Source organism: Macrotis lagotis, chromosome 1 (assembly GCF_037893015.1).
Source record: "Macrotis lagotis isolate mMagLag1 chromosome 1, bilby.v1.9.chrom.fasta, whole genome shotgun sequence".
Classification (NCBI taxonomy): domain Eukaryota; kingdom Metazoa; phylum Chordata; class Mammalia; order Peramelemorphia; family Peramelidae; genus Macrotis; species Macrotis lagotis.
In genome coordinates, this window is record NC_133658.1 from 594,448,223 (window position 1) to 594,474,356 (window position 26,134).

General features: G+C 40.7%; 1 protein-coding gene and 1 non-coding gene across 2 annotated transcripts; both read left to right on the plus strand.

The window, feature by feature from the left end:
* The first annotated feature begins 7,595 nt into the window (after window positions 1-7,595).
* Window positions 7,596-7,759, plus strand: LOC141510485 (U1 spliceosomal RNA). Its single transcript, XR_012474968.1, has one exon. It is a non-coding gene; the product is annotated as a U1 spliceosomal RNA (small nuclear RNA).
* A 15,333-nt stretch (window positions 7,760-23,092) lies between these two features.
* LOC141521732 (large ribosomal subunit protein eL42) lies at window positions 23,093-23,665 on the plus strand. Its single transcript, XM_074234582.1, has one exon. It carries the CDS (start codon window positions 23,288-23,290, stop codon window positions 23,606-23,608), a length of 321 nt encoding a protein of 106 aa, XP_074090683.1. The 5' UTR covers window positions 23,093-23,287; the 3' UTR covers window positions 23,609-23,665.
* Window positions 23,666-26,134: the final 2,469 nt, after the last annotated feature.

Here is a 26,134-nt window from a genome sequence, read left to right on the forward strand (position 1 = left end):
ACTGGGGGGAATAACACGTGAAAAAAAAAAGACATCACAACTGAGTACTTACTCGCGTTTTTTGGTGTTTTTCACTTTTGCATAGTACCGCACGATAGTAATAAATTTAATTGGGTTCGATACACATATCATGGTTTGTCTTTTTGAAACTTCTTAGACATTTTCTAATCAGTTGGTTAATTAAGTTATGGCCGATTTTTTCAGTTTCATAGCTTTCTATTTTTACAGCGGATACTTTTATGTATCTAACCTTTCCTGTTCCACCAAATTAATGCTGTCAGTCAGGTCTCAATTACGCACTTGCTAAGTGAATCTTAATTTTATTCCTCTTTCTTTTCTTTCTTCACTATACTGAAGGGGTAGGGCTAGGTAAATCACTTGTTATGTAAGAGTGGGGTCGTGGAGGGTGTTCAAAAAGTTGTTTTATACTCAAGGCAAGTGTTTACATTTTCTAGGAGAGCTTTTTCTTGGATCTTCTTTGTGATTTTGTGCTTGATGATGCTGTCCCACAAGGATGGTGGAGAATTTTCAGGGAGTGAAGGGCAGGAGGAATTGAAAAATGATGGAGAGGTAGTCTTCTTGGTGGATGATTGGAAGTATAATTAATTCATATTGACAGAAGTACTTTTTTTCAGTTGAATTGTCTAGATATGTGAATAAAAAAAATACTCCTGGATAAAGCACCGCCCCTGCAGTCAGGAGCACCTGGGTTCAAAATCTGGTCTCAGACACTTAATAATTACCTAGCTTAATAATTACCAAGGCCACACAGGCCTTGGGCAAGCCACTCAACCCCATTTGCCTTGCAGGAAATAAAAATACTCCTGTACATCCAGAAATCCAGATGATTTGATACTAGTTTAGGGTGACCATTAAGTTATGAGCATTTTAGACAAATAAAATCACATGTTTTAATAACTGTAATGATGGCAATTGGACCTTGAGATTTTTTTTGGAGGCAATTGGGGTTGTGACTTGACAAGGGTCACACAGTAGTAAGTGTCTAAGACCCTATTTGAACAAAGGTCCTCCTGACCCTAAGCCTGGTGCTCTATCCACTTGTGCAGTCCCAGATCTTGAAATTATTATGTCTAATTTCATTACAAAAGTTCATGAGAAGTATATTTTTGTCATGCTAGTTGGCAAGCAGTTGATCAGCTGGAATGATCAAATACCATAACCAAGAAGCAGTTTGGATTCAGAGACTCTAGGATAAAATCTTATAATGTAAATATCAAGTTCAACTTGGTTCCATTTTATCTCATAGCAACCATGGACTTGTGTGGCAGGATAAACTGCATGGCCTAAGCAGACAAGCTTCTACACTCTTCACACACAGACTTTTTTTTTTTTGCATACTAGACAGTGAGTGAGCTTATCTCTTGGACATTATTTCACTTTAATACCAGGTCAAATAAGGGTCCAATTGTCACATAAATTTGTATACAAGAAGGGGCGGCTAGGTGGCGTACTGGATAAAGCACAGGCCCTGGAGTCAGGGGTACCTGGGTTAAAATCCAGTCTCAGACACTTAATAATTACCTAGCTGTGTGGCCTTGGGCAAGCCACTTAACCCCGTTTGCCTTGCAAAAACCGAAAAAAAAAAACGAAAAAAAATTTTGTATACAAGACAAATCAGATCCAGTTTGACAGAGAAAAATGCCTTCATCTATTTGGGAGTCCCTAAAGAAAATTCAGCAATGAAGTTATGACAAAAAAGAAGTGCAGAATAAGATTGAGCAACTAGGGTGTCCCCTGTCCAAAGTTTGTTGGAATATTCAATTCTACTGAGCTAAATTGATTTCATTTAGAGACTCCTGTGATTCCTAAGGGCCTAGGATCATCTTATTCAGGCAAGAAAGGATAAAATCTTCCCAAGAGATTTAAACAAGATATCTTCCCCTGGAATTAAACTTTTAATTGTATTTATTGCCCATGACTATGGCTTCTGACAGCAGTCAGATAATTCATGGATTTTAAAAATTGATTTTATTTAATTTTTTTCCCAATTACATGCAAAAACAGTTTTCAACATTCATACGTTTGCAGTTGGGCTTTTTTTTAGGTTTTTTTGCAAGGCAAACGGGGTTAAGTGGCTTGCCCAAGGCCACACAGCTAGGTAATTATTAAGTGTCTGAGACTGGATTTGAACCCAGGTACTCCTGACTCCAAGGCCGGTGCTTTATCCACTATACCACCTAGCCACCACCTAGCCTCCCCAGTTTGCAGGTTTTTGAATTCCACATTTTCCCTACACCCTTTCTTCCCTCTCCCCTCCTCATGGCAGTGAGTCATCTCATATAGGTTGTATAAATTTCCATAATAGTCATGTTCTGAAAGAAGAATTAGAACTAAGGAGGGAAACTATGAGAAAGAAAAGAACATAAAAGAAGTTTGAAAAAGAGAACATACATTGGTCTGTATTCAAACTCCATAGTTTTTTCTTCAGAGAAATGGCATTTTCCAGCACAAAATTGTCCTTGGTCCCTGAACTGCTGAGAGGAGATGTGAACATCATAGTTGCTAATCTCACAAGGTTGGTGTTAATGTATACGATGTTTGAGATTATTGAAGTGTATGGATTTACAAGTTTCTTACCTCATCTTAAGAATGAATAATTAAGAATTAATTAAGAATAGAGTGAATTGTGAGCCAGGCTAGATCAAGTTAGCAATTAATGGATCACCACTACTACAGGCATTAATGAATTAAAAAGTTTGGCCAAGAAAGAGTACATGGAATAATTAAGGTTTCTTAACTTTTTTATAAGCAGGAAAGTGACTCTATTGAATAGGAATTTTCTGCATTACTCAAGACTAGATTGTTTTTTCTTTAACTGGTGCATGAAGCTTTGGTTCAATGTGACAAATACTTTTCTGAGTATAAGGCATCAAATGAGACACTTCCACTGTACTGTGGCACTATCATCACCACTTAAGCAATGGTATATACCATTGGTGTGGGTGCAATCCTTTAGTTTCCTTAAGGTTCCTATTAACCAGATTATTCTAGATCTGAAAGAAGCACTTGGTGATTTCCAACTCAAAGACTGACAGCTACAGTCTCCCTTGAAAAAGTTTTATTCAAAAACCGACACACTGCCTCAGAGCAAACAAGAGTAAGGCAAAAATCCAAGCATTGAATCAGTTGTCTGACTAGCATTATGTCAACAGAATCTGGATGTATATTGTGATGTATTGGTCTTATGGACTCTTGGAGACTGGAATTCTAAAAATGTACCTTCAAAAGTTTTTTAATTTTTTTCATTATAAATTTGAGAAATATGAACATGTCAAAATAGAAAGAAGAGAGAAGGTTGTTTGTGAAGATGCTCTCATGGAACAGCTAAATTGCTATTATATAGGTTTCTTTTAAATGGTTATATAATACTGTGTAACCTTGGGCAAGTCACTTAACCCTATTACTCCACAAAACAAAATAAAATCTCTATGTGTGACATTTATGAGTAACTTTTGTTCTAAACAAACTTGAAAACAGTGGAACTCATGACAAGCTACCTTTGTTGTGCAACCCCTTCCAAGACTCTAGGGAGTTTCTTCCTTCTAATCATTTGCCCCCCCCCCCATCCCCTTTTCTATTTCCCCTCTATAATCTCAAATAGTCTGTGGAATCCTAACATAGAAAGCTGAATTGAGTAGTAGTAGGAAAGCCCATTTCCTCTCTAATCATCCCTAAATGTAGCATACTGGTTTAAAAGATTATCTTTCTTGTAAATTCTATGTAAATAGCCTCTCTTTCTTACCTGGTTGCTTGTGTCAGTATTTGATCACAAAAGCATTTCTTTTTTTTTTTTTTTTTGTTAAGAAACCAATGTTTTATTTTCCATCTGCAGTTTTCCAACACTATTAGAGCATCTGGGTAAAACTTAGGACCACTCTGTGGTAGTTCCTACCCATTCAGTGACCTGAGCAGTAGGAGCTGCAGACCAGTCCTCAGTAGCCGGCTGAGCACTCCAATCTTCAGTAGGGAACTGCTGAATGAGCACAGATGGCACCTGGACGCCCTCAGACCAATCAGCCACCTCTGGCTGAGCAGCAGTGAATTCTGGGGCAGGTTCAGTCCATTCAACCCTGGAATTCCTCCTTTGTCACTGCCTTCTCAGCTGCTGCCTGCTCTTCCTTTTCAATCTCCTCTGGATCTCTGTAGAAGTAAAGATCAGGCATGATCTCCCATGGGTGCTCATGGGAGATTGTACCATGCATCCACAGGACTTCTCGGGTCAGCATCCACCACATCAGACCCACTGAGTGAGCTCCCTTGTTGTTACATGGAATGGCAATGTCCACATAGCGAAATGGGGAGTCTGTGTTGCACAGTGCAATGGTTGGAAGGTTAACATATGATGCTTCAGTCAAAGGCTGATGATCTGCACGAGGATCAGTGACCACCAAGAGGTGAGGCTCCCTGAAAGCTGCCTGGATCTGGTTAGTGAAGGTGCCTGGGGTGAAGCATCCAGCAATAGGTGTGGCGCTGGTGGCAGCAGCAAATTTCAGAACAGTTCTCTGGCCAGTGTTCCTGGATGAGATGACACTAACATCAGCTGGATTTTCAATGGCAACAATAGCATGAGCTGCCAGCAGAAGCTTTTCCCAAGTTCTCTTCAAATTAATGATATAGATGCCGTCACTCTTCCTTTTGTAGATATACTGTTCCATCTGGAAGTCCAAATTGGTGCCACGCAAATGGGTGCCTGCAGTGAGGAATTTGAGGACATCCTCTTCCTTCATCTGCAAGACATCCAGGGCTCCGGACATTGTGAAAGTTTCCCTTGAAAGTTATGACAGAAACCGTGAACAACGCCGTATGGACCCCTCTTCTGGGCAGCACGGAAACACCAAAGCATTTCTTTAGAGGGTGCTAGGAAATTATTTGAAGAGGATAATTTATTCAACTCTACTTTTCAATATTTTTTTTTTAGGTTTTTGCAAGGCAATGGGGTCAAGTGGCTTGCCCAAGGCCGCACAGCTAGGTAATTATTAAGTGTCTGAGGTTGGATTTGAACCCAGGTACTCCTGACTCCAGGGCCAGTGCTTTATTCACTGCGCCACCTAGCCACCCTGATTCAGTGAGTTTTGCAACAAAAATGCTTTTCTTTGTGACTTTTGATTGTATGATGTATAAAAACTTTGAGAGACATAGCTTCTAGGTAATTAATAATTTTTTAATCATGGTAGCAATAGGGGACAGCTAGATGGTGCAGTGGATAGAGCATTGGACCTGGAGTCAGGAGGACCTGAGTTCAAATCCAATCTCAGACACTTAATAATTGCCCAGCTGTGTGACCTTGGGCAAGTCACTTGACCCCATTGCCTAGAATAAAATAATTTAAAAAATCATGCTAGCAATAATTAATAAAAGGGTCAATATTACTCTCAAAATGCCAAAGACCCTTCATGGAACCCATTCAACAGTTGGTGTCTCTTGAGGATGACAATCAACTCTGATCGACAAATGAGAGAATAAATAGCATAATGAGAGATAGGGCAATGGGACTGATCTCTCAATCTCAGTCAAAGAGATTTAACCATATTGGAATCACCTAGTCTAGGGTAATCTCGGCAAAGCGGAAAATCCACTTTTCCCCCAACCTTTCTAAATAAAACATCACGGGCATTGTTCTTCTAGGTTGGCAGGAATAGGAAAGGACCTCTGACCAGAAAAACTAAAAAGAGAAAACTTAAGAGGAGGTACATACATGCTCTGCTCCTAGGACATGGTTTCAGGTATAGTCAATGTCCTTAGGAATGAAAGACTAGAGAGAGGACTTTGGGTTCAAGGACCTCAAGTTGTGTCACTTCTGAGCAGTTTTGGGGCTGGAAAGGATTTCTCCTGAGGCACTGTCATCTTTCCTAAATGGGAATGAACCATCATTTCTGAATCAGTTATCAGAGAATAATTTCTCATCTTTGAGTAGTGACATAATAATGACATGTGACTCTTGTGATATCATGTTACTTGGCATCAGCAACCTCAGATCTTCCTGATATATTTTCTGTTGCAAAAACTCTTTTTTTAGCTTACAGAGATACTTTGTTTTATGAAGCCACTGGGAGAAAGAAGCTAAAAGTCACAGGGAAAGGAAAGAACAAAAGGAAAGTACACCTTTTGAATTGCATTGAATAATTTGTGGTCTGAACACGACAACATGTGTTTGTGTTTATAAAAGTAAGTCACTTTCAAGTGCTTTCTAGTTATACTCAAAACTGTCAGTGAACCAATAAACAGATTCTATTAAGGTGACTACATAATGTACAACTTGAAAGATGAGTGTTCATATATGACCATTGTGTGTGCAAATTGTTTTTGTTTAATCTTATTTGATACAAGGGAGGGCTACAGTTGAGTGTTAGTAAGGAAAACACATTTTCTTACCGAAGAACCAAATACAGGGCAGAAGAGAACAGAAAGAAGACAGGCAGGATGAAGGAAGTAGAACACTGAAGTTGATGGGTACCTAAAAAACAAACAAGATGACCTGCAATAGAAATCCAGGTATTCAGACATGTCTCTACCATTTCTTTGCAAATGGGAATGACCATGTTCCTATTTATCATTTATAATCGCATATTAGAATAAAAGTAATTTTGGGAAGGGGTGTGAAGTCTAGAAAGGCTTTACTTATGTTGAAGGTGACTCCTGAACTAAGTCTTGAAGCAAGCAAGGGATGCTAAGGGTGGAAGGTGAAGGAGCCCGTTTGTAGGTCTGAGAGACAACATAAAGGTTCAGAGTGAGGAACTGGATCATGTTCTTTGTGAGTAAGGGAAGAAAGGCCTGTTTGACCGAAATATTTCAGAAAAATATTACTGTGATAAATCTGGGACCAGATTGTGAAAACTTTTCAGTACCATTTAGAGGATTTTCAATTTTAGCCCCACAATAGAGGAACCACCAGAGTTGGCCAAGCATGAGAATGAAGTGGTCAGGAAAAATCGTTTGGCAAGTGGGTGTATGGAGTCAGGGAGATGGCTATTTCAACAGGCCAGGCTGAAGATTGACCCCCTAGGATGGGACTTCTTGGTCCTGTCTGAGCCTGGGTTAGTTTTCCCAAAGACTATGTGGAAGAGGCGTGGTTGAGCTGGGAAAGACTCGGAAATCAGGGGAAAAAAGGAAGGGGAAAGGAGACAGTAAAATTGTAAATTAGGATAGGCTCGATATGGAAATAAAAAAAAAATAAAACGAAGCCAACACAGCAGTAAAACGAACCTGCTCTCGACTGAGTAATGAAAGGCTAAATGTTACCCAAATTAGTTCATTTCCTGATCCAAGTTCCAGGTTGCTAGAATGTTCTCTCGTTAGAGGGATGTAGCAAAGAGGGTGAGTGACGTTACAAAAGGGGAAGTCGTATGCAAATTAGGGAACTTGTGGGCCTCTTTTCCACGTTTTTCTCTTTCTTAAACCCGTAGATTATGAAGGTTTGAGATGAATATATATGCTGCACAGACTCAACATTAAAGTGATGTTTCTGACTTTTGAAACTCTCGTTTCATATAGGTGAAGTGGAAATGTTGTGGAATTTGCCATATGCGTAATGTGTACGTGTGTTAAGGGAGTGAGTGCGCGCGGCAAACCAGAGCATACTTACCTGGCAGGGGTGATTCCATGATCACGAAGGTGGTTTCCCCAGGGCGAGGCTTATCCATTGCACTCTGGATGGGCTGACCCCTGCGATTTCCCCAAATGCGGGAAACTCGACTGCATAATTTGTGGTAGTGGGGGACTGCGTTCGCGCTCTCCCCTGGTTATGATGTTAAAACGATAGAAAGAAAGTATGCTATGTTGTTAAAGTTCTATCCAGCGATGTGAAGTACTGCCGGAATCCGGAAGTCCAAAACGCATAGTTTACGCATTAAAATTATGCTTTGGAATTCCGTCACCCTCAATATCGTTCTAAAATGACAACATACAAGGAGTAGTTGCAGTCTGGTTAACTAGCTATTTCTATTATATGGTACTCTTCAAGTGATAATCATTTCAGTTGAATACTAACTTTTGTGAGATAGTTCCTTTGCCAGGGTTTTTTTTCTTCGCTGAATAATTGCGAACAGGTTTTTTTTTAGAACTTTATAAAGATTGTATAGGAAATAAGACTTTAAAGTGAAGTTGAAATACAAGCTTTCTTGTTAATATTTGTCGAAAATCAAGATGAGTTAAGTGTGTGTTTTCGAAATGGTTAGAAATGAACATTTTTTATCTCTGCTGTGTTTAAAATGAGATAACTTGAAACTAAGTCTATACAAGAAGGCAAGCTAAATAAGAATAAACTGGAAAGAAAAAGGATGTCCAAAAAACCAAGCAGTAGAATTGAGAGGAAGCTATAAAAATTTGGGATTTAAAGTCAATAGAATAGCAGTGGAGCAGAGGGAAGCCATTCCAGGGATGGGGGTTCCCAGGGAGTGTGCCTGCAGCCTAGATGGTTTGTCCTTGCCCCTGGGGTGAGAAGACTTAAGTCTCAGGAAGTGAGGAGTGAAACTTCAATGGTAAGGGGCTACGACAGGACAGGCTTTCCACAGAACATTTTATTTGCTCCTGGAGGCAAATATAGATATTGCCTATATTGAGTTGGAGGGTAACATGCTTCACTTGCCTTTCAGGAAATTCATTTTAGAGATCCTGGAATGGGAAGAGATTTGAAGCAGGCAGACCCATCCATCGGTAGTATTGTAATAATCCATGTGAGGTGATGAGGGGCCTCATTTAGAGTGGTGGCAGTGTCAAGGAAGATGAGGGGAGCATATTTAAAAGATGTTGATGGTGACATCACAGGGTTTAATAACAGTTTGGGTATGGGGCGGTAAGTGTTTATGAGGAATGCAGGGTGACACCTGGGTTTTTAAAGGACAAAAGAGTATGGTGCTACTCTCCACAGTAATATGGAAGGTAGAAGTGGAGGATTTAGGGGAAAAGTTCTGCTTTGGGTAATAGTTTGCAATGTCTGAAATGTAGTTGAAAATGTGATCATGGAGTCAACACACTGGGGAAGGAAAAGTAGATTTGGGAATCATCAGCATACAAATAGAAATAAAATTCATGGGAGTTGATGAGACCACCATGTGATCTCTGACCTGGCCCATCCTTATGAATCATCCTGGGTTGTCCCTCTGAAAACAATGGAAATCAGGATTTGGAAGTTCATTTCCCTGGGATTGAGCTCATTATAAATGATTTCTGTTTTCAATTCAAGTAAGCCTGAAAATGGAGAACATTTCCTAGGCTCTGACAAACCTTCCCAATACAGACCCCAGGCTAAGCAGGTGCAGCCAGCCATCACTAGTGGGAGGGATGAGGTGAAGAGGAGACCTGACCACAATTGTGTCAAATTTCAAGTTGCTTTGACCATGGTGCTCTCATGGATCTTCTCTCTTTGCACCAATGAAGTGTATCACAAAAACAGGAGATGACTATTTTTGTAAAGACTTTTGCTTTGAGGTCCTGGTATCAAATGACTATTTTTTTGTTGTTGTTGCTCAACAATGACAATATATTTTCACAATATACTTATTTTTTTAAAAAGGAGACATAAAAATTAAAAATAAAATAATAAAAAAGGAGGCATCAAATAGCAGTTTTCTGAAATTCTGCACCAGTCATCACAGAAACCAGACAAGTGAACTGTGTATATAATTACACGGATCATTTTCTTCCTGGTAATATATATGCAGATGTTTCCTATTGGTTTGTCCTAAAGAATTGCTTTAAAAAGCACCATAATTTTTGAGACATTTGTTTTGGTTTACCCAAAGAACACATTTTTGCTGTTACTGTTACTGTTCGTATTTGTGTGTGTGTGTGTGTAGCTGCTGATTTGTTTCTTGGGTTCAGTTCTGTCCCTTGAAGAACTGAAACTCAGACTTGGGAATGCAGGTTTTGGAAATTAAATAGAGATTTTTTAAAGGAAGTTACAGCATATTAAGAAAGGGATAGAAAAGTTAGAGTTTTAAGAGAAGACCATGTGGATTGCTGATTGAATTTTGGCCAAGTCAGCTGGCCAGAGTCCAGCAGAGTTCTGTCAAAGAGGTTGCCTCTGTCCTTGGACCTCCTTAAATTTTCTCCCACAGTGCATGGGAGGGGGTGGTGACCTGGGAGTGACCCAAGTCCCTCATTGGAGATTTTGCCTTTTGGGGAGGGTCTCTTTTGGGTGATCTTCCAGGGCCTGTGCTCCCTGGCTGCCCCAGAAGAACAATGCAATCCAAGTTGAAGGTCAGGCCTTCAGGTATGGCCTAAATTGGATGATAAAGGAAGATTTCCTTTACAATGCAAACAAAAGATTTGCAGTTTGTCTGCAGCTGATCTTATCACTTCCAAGGCCAGCTTTCTTGGCATCAAAATTTGTTGTGCATCTGTTTGGGTCAAAACCAAATATTTTGATATTCTAACAATCTAATGAACAATGATTAAGAGACAATTTTAGGGCACATACCAGTTGTGCAAGTGATAATATCAAAAGTAGTTACTATGCTTTTTATAGTAAATAAGTGTCGAAAATGAAATTCAGGTGCTGCCCAAGATATAAATCATACTATCGTTTGCTTTTCCTTAGGATTGCAGCTTTCTTTTTTTAGGGCTTTTTTTTTTGGCAAGGCAAATGGGGTTAAGTGGCTTGCCCAAGGCCACACAGCTAGGTAATTATCAAGTGTGTCTGAGACTGGATTTGAACCCAGGTACTCCTGACTCCAGGGCCCGTGTTTTATTCACTACACCACCTAGCTGTCCTGGATTGCAGCTTTCTTAAACAGAACCATTTCTCTGAGGCCAAAGACTATGCTTATGTCAACCAAAAAGTAATTTTTTTTTACAATTATTTCTGAATAGTCTATGATTCCTTGTTCTGAACCCTGAAAAGTCAAAAAGAATTGAGAAGCTAGGAAGAGTAGATAATCTGAAAGCAGAGAATTAAGGTTATAAGGTGTGTTTAAAAAAAAATTCAGTTACATATTTATAGTTTGTCCAGAAGCTGGTCTAGTTTTGTGATATTGTTGCCATTCTCTCAAACATCTCTATGAGCTATATATGAGGTAATTGCCTGATTGTTCAGAAATGTAAGATCCAGCCCAAAAAAGTTAAGAGTGTATAATGAGTATATATTAACAACAGTGGTGTGAGTTGATCAACTATAATGAACGCCACACCTCTCAGCAGTTCAGAGAGCTAGGACAACTCTGGGAGACCTGCTATGGACAATGTCATCCACATCCAGAGGAAAACAAAACCCTACAGAATCTGAATGGATGCTATTTTTCACTTTTTTTTAAAAAAAGTTTTCTTTCTTTTCCCTTAGTTCTAATCCCAAAACCACAAAATGACTAAGCAAACATGTTAAATACAAATATACATGAAGGGAGAGGGGGTGGGAAGGAAGAGTGGTAGAAAAATGTGTGACTCATAAATATGCAAATGGTGAATGTTGAAAAATTTTCATAGATGTAATTAGAAAAATAAAATATCAATAAAAATGTAAGGGAATAGAAACCTATTTACAGACATCAAAAATGATGTGAAACATCAAATTAAAATGCCCCTTTAAAACAAAATTGTGCCTCTAAATTACTTCAATTTCTAAGTAGAGGAAAATTGACATATTTTTTCCCATAGAGATAATAAAAAAGAAGCAAGAAAGAAGCAACAGCCCAGACACAAAAGCTAACCAAGTTGCCGAGGTGGCATTTAACTTTGTACTAGCCTCTCCTAAAGTGATAGCACATAACTATTTCCTGTTGGATGAAACTGGTGCTTTCTTTTAAAGTTTTTGAGACATTCAGACCTTTTTATGCATTGCCATAACACTACATCATTGTTATCAGAGCAGCTGTAAAAGCCTTTTTGAGTACATTTCGTTTTGAGATCTGTACCTGTTGGATCTCATATAGATCCACCATTTTTTTTTTTTTAGGTTTTTGCAAGGCAAGCGGGGTTAAGTGGCTTGCCCAAGGCTAGGTAATTATTAAGTGTCTGACAACTGATTGGAAACCAGGTACTCCTGACTCCAAGGCTGGTGTATCCACCATTTCTTTGATAGATATCCTAAATTTTAAAAGTGATGAGCACCCAGAGGACAGTGTTTAATTCAGATTCTAATCTCCCTGCCACTGGGTGTGGTCTGGAGTTTCTTTCAGAGCTTTTTGTAATTCATCTATTCTCTTGACTTCTTCCAGACAGGAGTCCCTTTTAGCCTTCTCAAGACCAGGTCTGACCTTCAATTCCATCCTCCTTCTCCTTGAATTTATTCTTCTATTCATCCACATCCATGTTCCAACACTATATTTTTATTCCCATGCCAGAAAAGGTTGGACTCATTTTTCACCGTGGTCCTTGCTGATACTATAGATAACACTTGCATAGTTATATTTCTTTTACCCTTCTTGCCAACTTCCTGAATAATGTGCTTCTGTCCTTTCTAGCTTTACTTCACTTTCTTGCTCAGTTATTCATCAAGAGACTCAGTATTAATAGTGCCACTTCCTCCATAATGATTTCTTAAAAGAAAAAAAAAGCAAACAAGGCAGTAATACATTAAACAGGACTGTATTTGTACAACTTTTACCAGATTGTCTGCTGCCATGGGGAGGGGAGAATGGAGGGTGGTAGAAAAATTCAGAATTCATAAATTTGTAAATGGATGAATGTTGAAAACTACCTTTGCATGTAATTGGAAAAATAAAATTTAAAAAAAGGCAATATTAGGTCGATCTGTGGTATTTACTCAACCATCTGCCAAACTAGATTCATTAAAAGCAACAAGTAGTTATGGAGGTGCTAATCAAAACACCTAGAATTCTGGATGAAATATTCAAATAAGAAGATAAATGACCTACCACAAACACCACAAGACTTTTCCCAATTAGACATTTATCTAATAATACATCTGAATTTCCTTGTGTATTCTTTGTATTCCAAACTGTATTATAATTTTTTATTGCATGTGTGGTGGCATCCCATTAGATTATAAAAGCCATTGAAAGCAAGGATAGCATTTTTTTAATCTACTAATCTACCCCATCCACCATATAGACACTTTGTTCAACACTATACCTGGTCCATATTTAATAAAGCAATATTTACTGCATTAAATAGAAATATACTGTTAAATGCTAAAAATATGCCGATTGGTTTTCTATTGTATTAAAAAAAATTTGCCATATAGGCTAGCTATGGGTGGGGGAGGAAGTTTAAGAAATGAGTTTTATATAGAAACAAGTTTTACTGTTGACATACTTGGTGCTGTAGAATGCAACAAGGTGAAGGGGGTTCTATTGAAGAGGATGGGTCATAACTAGCTGGCTCCCTACTCAGTAGATTTCAAAGACACATAACTGTCATTCTCTTCTTGCTCTCCCCTTAACTTTAAATCAGATTTAAATTTTTTTTTATTTATTTCAGGCAATGGGGTTAAGAGTGACTTGCCCAAGGTCACATAGCTAGGCAGTTATTAGGTGTCTGAAGCTGGAATTGAACTCAGGCCCTCCTGACTCCAGGGTTGGTGCTCTATTCACTTTGACAACTAGCTACCCCTCTCCCCTTAACTTTAGATTTGGAACTCTTTTTGGATCATCTTGTGCTATTAAAAATGTTTGTCCTTCTTTCTCAAAGAAGACTATGACATCAGGGAGGTGATGCCATGACAAGCACATGAATTGGATTTGAGTGGGGGGGGGCTGTGCTAAGTCAACAGTATGGGGCTATCAGGATCCAGTGGCCAGATATGAATCAGGATGGCTGGATTTGGATGTGAGACAATCAGGGTTAAGTGACTTGCCCAAGCTCACACAGGTAGTAAATCTGATTTGAATTCAGGTCCTCCTGACTCCAGGGTTAGTTCTCTACCCACTGCCCCATTTACTTGCCAGTTCCTGTAATGGCTATGGGCAAGAGGAATGTACTTCCCTTCAAGTTCATCCCCACCTCCAACCATTGCCCTTATAGGAGCTGCTTCTTTTTATATAGAAATGTAAATATATATACATGTATATATGTATATTACAAATTTACATAAATATATATTTCCAAATGCATGGAAATAATAGCTTTCACATTCATTTTTGTATGATTTTGAGTTCCCAGAAAAACACTGTACACCCTAACAGCAACATGGAGGTGATGACCAATCTTGATGGACTTGCTCATTCCATCAGTGCAACAGAGACAATTTGGGGTTGTCTGCAATGGAGAATACCATCTGTATCCAGAGAAAGAACTATGGAGTTTGAACAAAAACCAAGCCCTATTAAATTTAATTAATTAATTTTTAGGGTTGGTTTTTTTTTTTTTAGTTGGGGTTAAGTGGCTTGCCCAAAGCCACACAGCCAAGTGATGATTAAGTGTCTGAGGCCGGATTTGAACTCAGGTACTCCTGACACCAGGGCTTGTGCTCTATCCACTGTGCCACCTAGCTGCTCCATATTAACTTTAATTTAGGAAAAAAACCTGATACTTTATTGTCTGATCTTGCTATCTCTTATACTCTGTTTCTTTCTTAAGGACATGATTTTTCTCTCATCACATTCAATTTGGATCAATGTATACCATGGAAACATTGTAAAAATTGTCAAATTGCCTTCTATGGGGGTGGGGTGGGTGGAGGGAAGTAAGATTAGGGGAAAAATTGTAAAACTCAAAATAAATAAAATCTTTAAGTTAAAAAAAAAAGATTTTGAGTTCCAAATTTTTGTACCTGCCTTCTTGAAAGCAAGTAGTCCATTATACAGACTTTATATGTATAACTATGTTAAACATTTCCATATTGGTCACATTGTGAAAGAATAATCAAAACAAAAAGAAACAAAAAAATGAGAGAAAAAAGCAGAAAGAATAAAACAAATTTTTAAATTGGAAAATAGTAATGCTTTGGTGTACATTCAGACTCTATACTTACTTTGCTGGATGTGGATGGTATTTCCATCACAAGTTCTTTAGAATTGTCCTTGATCTCTCAACTGCTGAGAGGAGTTGAGTCCCTCATAGCTGATCATCACACAATGTTGCTATTAATGTGTACAATATTCTCCTGGTTCTGCTCACATGTAAGTCTTTCTGGAAATTTCATGGTTTCTTACAGAATAATAGTACTCTATCATATATACCACAATTTGTCCAGCCATTCACCAATTAATGAACATCCCCTTAATTTCTAATTCTTTGCCACTACAAAAAATATAGCACCTACTTCTATGTGACTTTCAAAGGGTAATGGAGAATTATATTATCCAGTAAAACTGACGCAGTACAGGATAAAACAGATTTAAAGAAAACAGTTATCAGAGGCCCAAACAGAATGAAAGTCGAAGGATTATTTAGAGATGATGAGATCTTCCAGATTCTCCTCTCTGCAGATGACATTGTGCTGCTTCCAAGTCCTAGAATATCACAGAACCTTCTAGACAAGCACTATTACTTTTTCAAAGAAGTTGGTCTATCCATCTACATAATTACAGCCAAGTGAATGAAAACATTGCCAGATTATAGTATATCTTTAGATATCAAAGCCTTTTAATAGTTGTTCAATGTACAAAGAATTTGTCTCTAAAATATATTTATTTATTTATTTATTTTTTACTTTTTGCAAGGCAATGGGGTTAAGTGGCTTGCCCAAGGCCACCCAGCTAGGTAATTATTAAGTGTCTAGGTAATTACTAAGTGATTTGACTCAGGTACTCCTGACACCAGGGCTGGTGCTCTATCCACTGTGCCACCTAGTCACCCCTCAAAAAATATTAACATTGCACTAAGACTTTGGGGACAACCTGTATATTTATGTATATTGAACAGACATGGCAAATGAAGAAGGTATTGGCCTTGGACTTCAACACGAGAAAGAAGGTAGATCAGATAGTTTTGGGGGAACTGAAAAATTCCATTAATAGCCCCAAACTTCTTCCAGGGAGAGACCCATCTTTTTTTCCCCTTATTTATTTATTCTTATTTTGTACAAATAATGTTTTTTATACATTACTAAAATATTATTCTTGTTTAAGAGTAAACATAATACCCTCTCCCCCCAAAAAATATAGACCTTCATGAGTAATAAAGAGGAGGGAAAAAAATTAAAATTAAAAATAATAAAATAATAATAATAATAATAATAATAATTGTAGGTATGGTCAGGTGGCACAGTGGACAGAGCACTGGCCCTGAAGCCAGGAGCACCTGAGCTCAAATCCCACCCCAGACACCCAACAATCACCCAAGTGTGACCCCGCACAAGCCACACCAACCCCACTGCCCTGTAAAAACCAAAAAAAAAGATCCCAAATAAAAATAAAATAGTAGTAGTAGTAGTAGTAATAATAATAATAATAATAATAAAAATAATAATAATAGTAGGGTGGACAGGTGGCAGACAGAGCACTGGCCCTTGAGCCAAGAGCACCCAGGTCCAAATCCAGCCTCAGACACCCAACACTCAGCTGTGTGGCCCCAGTCCCATTTGCCCTGCAACACTCCCCAGAAAATAATAATAATAATAAATGTGCTTCAGTCTGTGTTCCAACACCTCCAGCTCTGTTGTGATTGGATCACATTCTTTTTTTTTATTTTTTTATTTTTTTTTAATTCTCATTTTGTACAAATGATCTTTTAGCAAAGATCACCCTGCTATGTGGCCCCAGGCAGGCCACCCAGCCCCATTTGCCCTGCACCCTCCCCCAAATAATAATAATAAAAAATGTGCTTCAGTCTTTGTTCCAACAGCAACAACTCTATCATGGGTGGATCACATTCTTTATGTAAGTCCATCACAAGTTACTTCCATATTTTTCCAACTTTGCCATTGCTGATCGCAACTCCCTCCTTTCTTATTTCTGCACTACCATGTACTATATTTTCTCTCTCCTTTCACTCTGACTCTGCTGTAGGGTAGCTGAGTGGCACAGCAGACAGATCCCTGGTCCTGGGGCCAAGAGGCCCTGAGCCCCCATACCACCCCTTAGGCCCAGAATCCACCTGGCCCTATGGTCCTGGACAGGCCTTCCAATCCCAGTCCCTTGCAATAAGTAAAAAAGAAAATGTGTTATATCTGACCACTCTCCCCCCATGGTCCATCCTCTCCTCCTTTATTCACAGCCCCATCCCTTCCCCCTGTCCACCCCCTTCCTTACTCCAGATGTCTATACCCCATTGAGTATATATACTGTTTCCTCTCCTAGCCACCTCTGATGAGAGCAAAGTTTCCCTCATTCCCCCTTGCCTCTCCCATTCCATATCATTGCAATAGCTCATTGTAATAAAGAAAAATCTTATTATATGAAATATCTTGGCCTATTCCCCCTCTCCTTTTTCTTTCTCCCATTACATTTCCCTGTTTTTCTATTGACTCCATTTTTACATCATTATTTTATCTTCAAATTCAGTTTTCTCCTGTGCTTCAACTATAAAAGCTCCCTCTACCTGCTCTATTAACTGAGAAGGTTCATATGAGCATTATCAGTGTCATTTTTCTATGCAGGAATACATGCAGTTCATCCTCATTAAATCCCTCATATTTTCCCCTTCTCCTCCAATCTCTATGCTTCACCTGAGTCCTGTAACTGAAGATCAAACCTTCTGTTCAGCTCTGGCCATTCCAACAGGAACCTTTGAAATTCCCCTGGTTCATTGAAAGTCCATCTTTTTCCCTGTAAGAGGACATTCAGACTTGCTGGGTAGTTCATTCTTGGCTGCATTCTAAGCTCTCTTGCCTTCCGGTATATTATATTCCAAGCCCTACGAGCTTCCAATGTAGCTGCTGCTAAGTCCTGTGTGATCCTGACTGCAGCTCCATGATAATTGAACTGTGTCCTTCTGGCTGCTTGTAATATTTTCTCTTTGACTTGGGAGTTCTGGAACTTGGCTATAATATTCCCAGGGGTTGGTTTTTTGGGTTCTCTTTCTTGGGGGGAATCAATGGATTCTCTCCATTTCTATTTTGCCCTCTGCTTCTAGACTATCAGGGCAATTTTCCTGTAGTAATTCTTTGAAAATGATGTCAAGGCTCTTTTCCTGATCATGACTTTCAAGTATTCCAATAATTTTAAAATTATCTTTACTAAGTCTGTTTTCCATATCAGTTGTTTTTTTCAATGAGATATTTCATTTTTTTGGTTTTGAAGTATTGATTCCTGATTTCTGGTAAATTCATCAATCTCCCTGAATTCTATTCTTTGTCTGAAGGATTTATTCTCCTCAGAGAGTTTTCTTATCTTTTTCCATCTGGCCAATTTTGCTTTTTAAAGCATTCTTCTCCTCAATAACTTTTTGAACTGTTTTATCCATTTGACCTAAGTTGGTTTTTTAGCATGCTATTTTTTTGGATTTCCTTGACTAAGCTGCTGGCTTCATTTTCATGTTTTTCCTGCATTTCTCTCATTTCTTTTCTTTTTTTTAAATTTTATTTTTTTATTCTCATTTCGTACAAATTTTTTTATTACATTAATAAAATATTCTTGTTTAAGAGTAAATGAAATACCCCCTTCCCCCCATGAATATAGACTTGCTTGAGTGATAAAGTAAAGGGGAGAGAAAAAAAAATTACAATAAAAAAATAGTAATAATTGTAGGTATGGCCAGGTGGTGCAATGGATGAAGGACCAGCCCTGAAGCCACGAGCACTTGAGCCCACATCGAGCCCAGTAGGCCCAACAATCACCCAGCCATGTGACAATGCAAGCCACCTGATCCCCACTGCCCTGCAAAAAACAAAAAGAAGGAAAAAAAAAAAGACCCAAAATAAAATAAAATAGTAATAATAGTAGGGGGTGGCTGGGTGGCAGACAGAGCATTGGCCCTTGAGCCAGGAGTACCCGGGGCCAAATCCGGCCTCAGATACCCAAAGACCACCCTGCTATGAGGCCCCAGGCATGCCACCCAGCCCCATTTGCCCTGCACCCTCCCCCAAATAATGATAAAAAATGTGCTTCAGTCTTTGTTCCAACAGGAACAACTCTGTCATGGGTGGATCACATTCTTTATGGTAAGTCCATCGCAGAAGTTACTTCCATATTTTTCCACCATTGCCATTGCTGATCGCAACTCCCTCCTTTCTTATTTCTCCACTACCATGTATTATATTTTCTCTCTCCTTTCACTCTGACTCTGCTGTAAGGTAGCTGAGTGGCGCAGCAGACAGATCCCTGGCCCTGGGGCCAAGAGGCCCTGAGCCCCCATACCACACCTTAGGCCTAGAATCCACCTGGCCCTATGGTCCTGGACAGGCCTTCCAATCCCAGCCCCTTGCAATAAGTAAAAAAGAAAATGTGTTATATCTGACCACTCTCCCCCCATGGTCCATCCTCTCTCCTCCTTTATTCACAGTTCCACCCCTTCCCCCTGCTCCCCCCTCCTTCTTACTCCAGATGTCTATACCCCATTAAGTATATATGCTGTTTACTCTCCTAGCCACCTCTGATGAGAGCAAAGGTTCCCTCATTCCCCCTTGCCTCTCCCTTCCATATCATTGCAATAGCTCATTGTAATAAAAAAAAATCTTACTATATGAAATATCTTGGCCTATTCCCCCTCTTCTTTTTCTTTCTCCCATTACATTTCCCTTTTGACTCCATTTTTACACCATATTTTATCTTTGAATTCAGCTTTCTCCTGTGCTTCAACTATTTTCAGCTATTTTCCTCAGCCTTTTTTTTGGATTTCCTTGACTAAGCTGCTGACTTCATTTTCATGTTTTTCCTGCATCTCTCTCATTTCTTTTCCCAGTTTTTCTTCTAACTTCCTCATTTGACTTTCAAAGTCTTTTTTGAGCTCTGTCATAGCGTGATCCCAGTTTCTGTTTTTCTGGGAGTCTTTAGATGCAGGAGCTTGTGTTTCCTCATCTTCAGACTGAGTATATCCATCCTTCTTGGGATCATAGATAATATATTTCTCAATGGTGTTCCTCTTTTTTCTCTGCTTGTTCATTTTCCTAGCCTAAGCCTGTTTTGGGGGTACTTCCTGAGCTTTTGGGGCACTCCCACAAGGGTCTCAGAGTGTGAGGCTCTGTCCTCCCTCCTGGTCTGTGAATAACCATATGCGCTCCCATCTGCCACGGGCCTGAGGTGGGGGGTCCCTGCTGTTCTATGGGGGGGCCTAGACTGTGATCAGTATCTGAATGTGTTCAGAGTCCCAGAGTCCTGTTCCAGGGGCAGAGGACAGAGCTCTGCAGTCTCTCTTCACTCCCCTCCCTCAGCTCAGTGGGCTCATGCCCTGGGGGCTCCTGCTTACTGGCTACATGTGCTCGTTCTGGCAGAGGTCCCCCTGTTCCCCCACTTTGTGCCCTGTGCTCCCCGGGGTGTAGCTCAGGAGACTCCCTGGCTGCTGTGAGCTGGGGTTCCCAGCACCCTGTGGCTGCCTCCAGGAGGCTGAAGCTCTTTCCCTCTGGTGGGCCGCCCCTCCCACCCAGGGAGCAGAGCCTTTCTGCTCTTTTCCAGGTTACCTTGAGTAGGAGAACTGCCTCTCTGTGTCCCTTTGTGGGTTCTGCCTCTCTAAAGTTTAGTTAGCGTCCTTAGTTTGGGAGTTTTATTAGAGAGCGCCTAAGACTTTCTTTCATGTCACCATCTTGGCTCCCGGATCACATTCTTTATGATAAGTCCATCAGAAAAGTTACTTCCATATTTTTCTACCGTTGCCATTGCTGATCACAACTCCCTCCTTTCCTATTTCTCCACTACCATGTACTATATTTTCTCTCTCCTTTCACTCTTGTCTCTGCTGTAGGGTAGCTGAGTGGAGTAGCGGACAGATCCCTGGCTGCCAAGAGACCCTGAGCCCAAATACCACCCGGCCCTATGGTCCCAGACAGGCCATCCAATCCCAGCCCCTTGCAAGAAGTAAAAAAATAAAATTTGTTAAATCTGACCACTCTCCCCACATGGTCCATCCTCTCCTCCATCACTCACATCCCCCCATTCCCCCCCCTGTCCCCCTTCTCTCCTTGCTCCAGATGTCTATACTCCATTGAGTATATATATATATATATATATATATATGTATATACACACACACACACATATATATACTGTTTGCTCTCCTAGCCACCTCTGATGAGAGCAAAAGAGATCCATCTTTTCAACAGAGATCTCCTTAGTAAGAAACCTTTCTCTACTTAGGCAGGTTAGCATCTTACCAACAACAAAGAGGATTCCTAAGATGCCTATAGGAAGTGATAATGATGGGAAATAGAAAAGAAAGGGAAGAGCCTTAATTAAAATCACATAAAGATAGAAGGTAGTTTGGGAAGGAGGAATAGAGAAGCAGGGAAGTTTGTTAATATTGTGTTAAATTTACTATGTCCTTCAAAAAAACTTAAACCTAAAAGGAGTTCAATTTCCTATGCAATCCTTCTTCTGTTCTTTTGTGAAATGAATTGTTCATTGTCAAGTTAATTAAAACATTATCTTCCTGCTCTTGACAGGAGTCGTGATGATGTTTGGTCCTTTTTTCTCAAAGAAGACCCACAGCATCAGCCAGGTGTTGCCAGGACAAGCTTGTGAACTGAATTTGAGTGAGGGGGTGCTGTGCTAAATCACCAACCTCAATTTCTCCTCCAGAGTGGCCAGATAGGAATCAGGATAACTGGACTTGGCTCTGGATGTGAAGCAATCTGAGTTAGGTGATTTACCCTACCTCAAACAGGTAGTGTCAAGTGTCTGAGGTTGTATTCCAGCTTGTCTTCCTGACTCCAAGCTCAGTACTCTTTCTAGACTGGAGATGAAGAGTGAGAAATATTTGTTAAACAAGAGAGCTCCAATAAGAGGGAATTAGTGGATAGTAATAAAAATGCAATTAAACAACAAAAGTAAAACATCAAAATATAAAGAAACCAAAAAATTCAGAAGGGGACAAATGTAAAAATTACAATTTAATACGCAGTTAAAAAACAAATTGTCATAAAATCCTTGCTTGGTTAATGACTTTTCTTTGTTTATTCAAAAGGTAGTTGGTGTTTAAGTTCATAGAACAGGCACAAGTGAACAAAGAAGCCTCCCTAGGTTGGGAGACGGGGATGGTGAACTTAGACTTTCTTGGGCTTAGTTATCCCTCTAGCCACCATGCTGCCTCTGCCACAACCCATGGGGAAAAAGTTGTATTTTTGAAATATGAAATCCTATTCAGCTTGTGTCTGAGACAAGCAAAATGTCAAAACAGGGCCATCCCTCTCTAAATCTCAAGTCTGACAAAACACACACACACACACACACACACACACACAGACAAACAAAAACCCTATCTGCAAGAAAAGGTGCAACCTCTTGTCCAGTTACTTCACTAACAACAACAAATATTTACATAGTCCTTACTGCCATCCAGGCACTGTGGTAGGTGATTCACAATTACTATCCCATTTGATCCTATAATAAACTTTTACTACCTCCTGAAACCCTCAAGAAAACCTTGAGGAAAAGGACTTTGGTGCACATCAATATTTCTCTCTGCCAGAAGTGATGGGCACTCGTGACCTATCCCATGAGACTGCTATCCAGTGGGATGAAGCTGGCTCTAACCCCACTTGGGAGAAAGGCTCTAATAACTCAAGAATTCTAACTCTAGGGGTGGCTAGGTGGTGCAGTGGATAGAGCCCTGGAGTTAGGAGTACCTGAGTTCAAATCTGGTCTCAGACACTTAATAATGACCTAGCTGTGTGGCCTTGGGCAAGCCACTTAACCCCATTTGCCTTGCAAAAACCTAAAAAACAAAAACAAAACAAATCTGGCGCCAAGCCTTTCCCGCAGGAGGCCCGGCACGGGGGGAGGGGGGGCCGCCACTCCCTGGTCCGCGCCGGGAGGCCCCGCACGATGCTCAGCGAGCTTAAACCTCTCCTCGCGCTCTCGGACCTCTCTGCCGTTGCCACCATCATCACCATGGCAACAAGGAGAAAAAGCCGGCGAACACGTGCGCGGATCGGCCAGAGCCCGCCCTCCTGGCGCCCGTCAATCAATCAATCATGCCGGAAATCGCCCGACAAACCCCCAGGAAAGGTGGCCCCGAAGAGGCCCAGCCCCCCGAGCACTTCCGCACTTTCGTCACCAGTTCCAAGTCCTTCCGGGCCGCCCGGCTCGCTCGGCCTCTTGCGTCACATCCTCTTCCGCTTCCTCCCGCGCGGACCAATAGAAAGGCGCCTCGGCCGGTCGGTCCTTCCTTCCCGCGAGCCTCGTGGCGGCGCGCGCTGAGCTCCGCTGGGCTCCGGTCGCTTCTCTCTCAGAACTCGCCTGCGCTTTCCCGGTCTCCCCCCCCGAGTCTTTCGTGGTCCCGAAAAGCCGAAGAGCGTGAGGTCCCCCGCGCCCCCGGTGCCGCCGCCGCCGCCGCCGCCATGGTGAACGTGCCCAAGACCCGGCGCACCTACTGCAAGAAGTGCGGGAAGCACCAGCCGCACAAGGTGACGCAGTACAAGAAGGGCAAGGACTCTCTGTACGCGCAGGGCAAGCGCCGCTACGACCGCAAGCAGAGCGGCTACGGCGGCCAGACCAAGCCCATCTTCCGCAAGAAGGCCAAGACCACGAAGAAGATCGTGCTGCGGCTCGAGTGCGTGGAGCCCAACTGCCGGTCCAAGAGGATGCTGGCCATCAAGCGCTGCAAGCACTTCGAGCTGGGGGGAGACAAGAAGAGGAAGGGCCAGGTGATCCAGTTCTGAGCCGCGCGGCGCGCCCGGGCCCGGGAGAGAGATGATTAAAGTCTGCAAGTTCCAGCACTTCCGGCCTCGGTCTCGTGTGTGCGGGGGGGGCGGGCGGAGGGAGGGGGAGGGTGCTCCCCAAGTGGAGTCGGGGGGCCGGGGGGTCCTGGCCTGGGACGTGCGGTAGACGGGGTGGGGGCGGGGCGAGCGCCTGCACAGAGAAAGGAGCCGAGGAGGGAGTGGAGAGGCGCCGGGGTGGGGCCTCGAGGGGGTGTGGAGAAGGGGGGGGACCTGGAACACCAGCAAAGGAGATTTAAGGAAGAGCAATTAGAAACGGTAGGAGATGCAGATAGCTGCGGGAACCTATTGTATTGGTGGGAAAATTACGTTGCTAAAGTTATTGGTACATACTTAGCTTTCACATTTGTGACTTGGGAGGGAAATTTTGATCAAGTCAACACTGGTGGGGCACCTGGAATCAGACCCGAGTTCAAATGTGGTATCAGCTGTGTGACTAGATCACTTGTCTTACTCCTCTGTAAAATGAGGTTAATAGTTTACTTCCTAGAATTATGAAAATATTTGTAAACAGCTTTGTCAGAGTTGTTAAGTAGACTTATTAAGGATATTATGCCTCTTGCTAGGGCTACAAATACCAAAAACAGACATATTTAATTCATTGATCTAAGATCTGACATCCTTTAAGATTAGATTATTAGTACTTTGGTGTCCAATTCTTTTTTTATTTTTCTTCAGTTACATATAGTCATCTGTGAACTGAGTCCCACTTTTTCTCCCTTATCTTCGATCTCTGAGACAAGCAATTTGTATTATATAGTTATCCTTCCATGACTGTCCATCTGGGTTTCAATAATACTACCAAGGGCAGCTTAAGAAATTAAGTAGGAGTTTTGGTGGAGTTTCGAAGAAGCTTCTGACACAGACTAGCATTTGATACAGAACTCAACGATGCATAAAATATGTATAGCACCCTATAATTCAAATAGGGTTATCTTTTAATACTGTAATAATGTAGAATTCTCTGGAGCTTGCAGGTACAAAGTGGAAACATTTTTTAAATCATCTGGAAAGCAATTGAACATTTTATTGTAGGGAAAAGTAATGGTGAAAGAATATATGTCCAAACCATAAATGAAATAAAAAGTGACAATAGAAAGTCTAGTTTCTGGATTTGTTAAGTCACAATCTACTGTCCTGTTGAAGAAAAAGAAATCTGAGTTTTGGATGCATTAATAACTATGTGGTTACATTTTTTTCCTTTTAAGACACATGTACAGATCAATGCCTTTTAATTAGATTTTATATACACCAATAGAGTAAAATAAATTTCAAACATGTATTCTTGAATGTAACCCAAATCAGATTAAATTAAAATATAATAGGGAAATAAGTGTTTTTGCAAGGCAAATGGACTTAAATGGCTTGCCCAAGGCCCCACACAGCTAGGTAATTATTAAGTGTCTGAGACCAGATTTGAACCCAGGTACTCCTGACTCCAGGGCTGGTGCTTTATCCACTGTGTCACCTAGTTGCCCCAATAAGTGTGTTCTTAAAGGCTGGTAAGCAATCCTCAAGTCCTTTTCTCTTTTTTAGTTGCCATATTTTCCAGAAACACTTGAGTATGCAGGAGGCATTCTTAACCTTATTTGTTGTTACACCCCCCAAGCTAGACCTCCTGTGTCCTTAGAAGACAAGATAGGTGCCAGTCTGGGATAATCCTAGTGCAACTGGGGTCCTTTTTTGATAAGACCCTCCTATTTTCACAGGTTCCCAAGGGAAACAGGTTTTTGCCATCACCTTGCTCCTCCCCATGAGGAATGGTCTGCCCCTCTCCCTGCCATGTCACAACCCTTCCTGACATTCCCCTCTTCCCTTTTGCCCTGTTATATATAAATTTATATAAGGATTGTAAATCTTTTGGGTTCCACATTCATATTCCTTTCTCTTGTAATAAATGTTTTCCACATTTAAGACCCATGACTACCTATTGACAATACAAACATATATATGTAAATAGGAAAGTCTTCAAAATCAATGAAAATACAAAAAACCACATAAATATTATATTTTAAAGGTTAATATATGGGCCACAGGAATATTCAAATAGAAAAAGGAGACATTAAACTGAGTTTGACACCTTTAATTTAGCAATCTCAAATCACCATTTTTAGGTATCTCCATGTGGATGACCAGTAGACATCTTTAAATATATGCAAAATGAAAGTAACCTTTTTTTCTGTAAACACTCCCCTCCTTGCACCTACTTTCCTTAGTAGCTCTTCAGACTCAACCTAAATATCCTGAAATCCTGACTATTGCTACCCTTGATTCCACCCCCACCCCCCATCTAACAGGTTGCCAAGGCCTATTGATTCCAGCTTTGCAACGTCTTTCAAATATGTTCCCCTTCTCTCCTCACACTGCCACCGTATCACCTACCTACTGGCTTATCCTTGCTTGTTGTTGACTCTTTTAGCTTTGAGCATTTTGGCGTCTTCTCTGTGACTTGCATTTTTGATTCTTTTA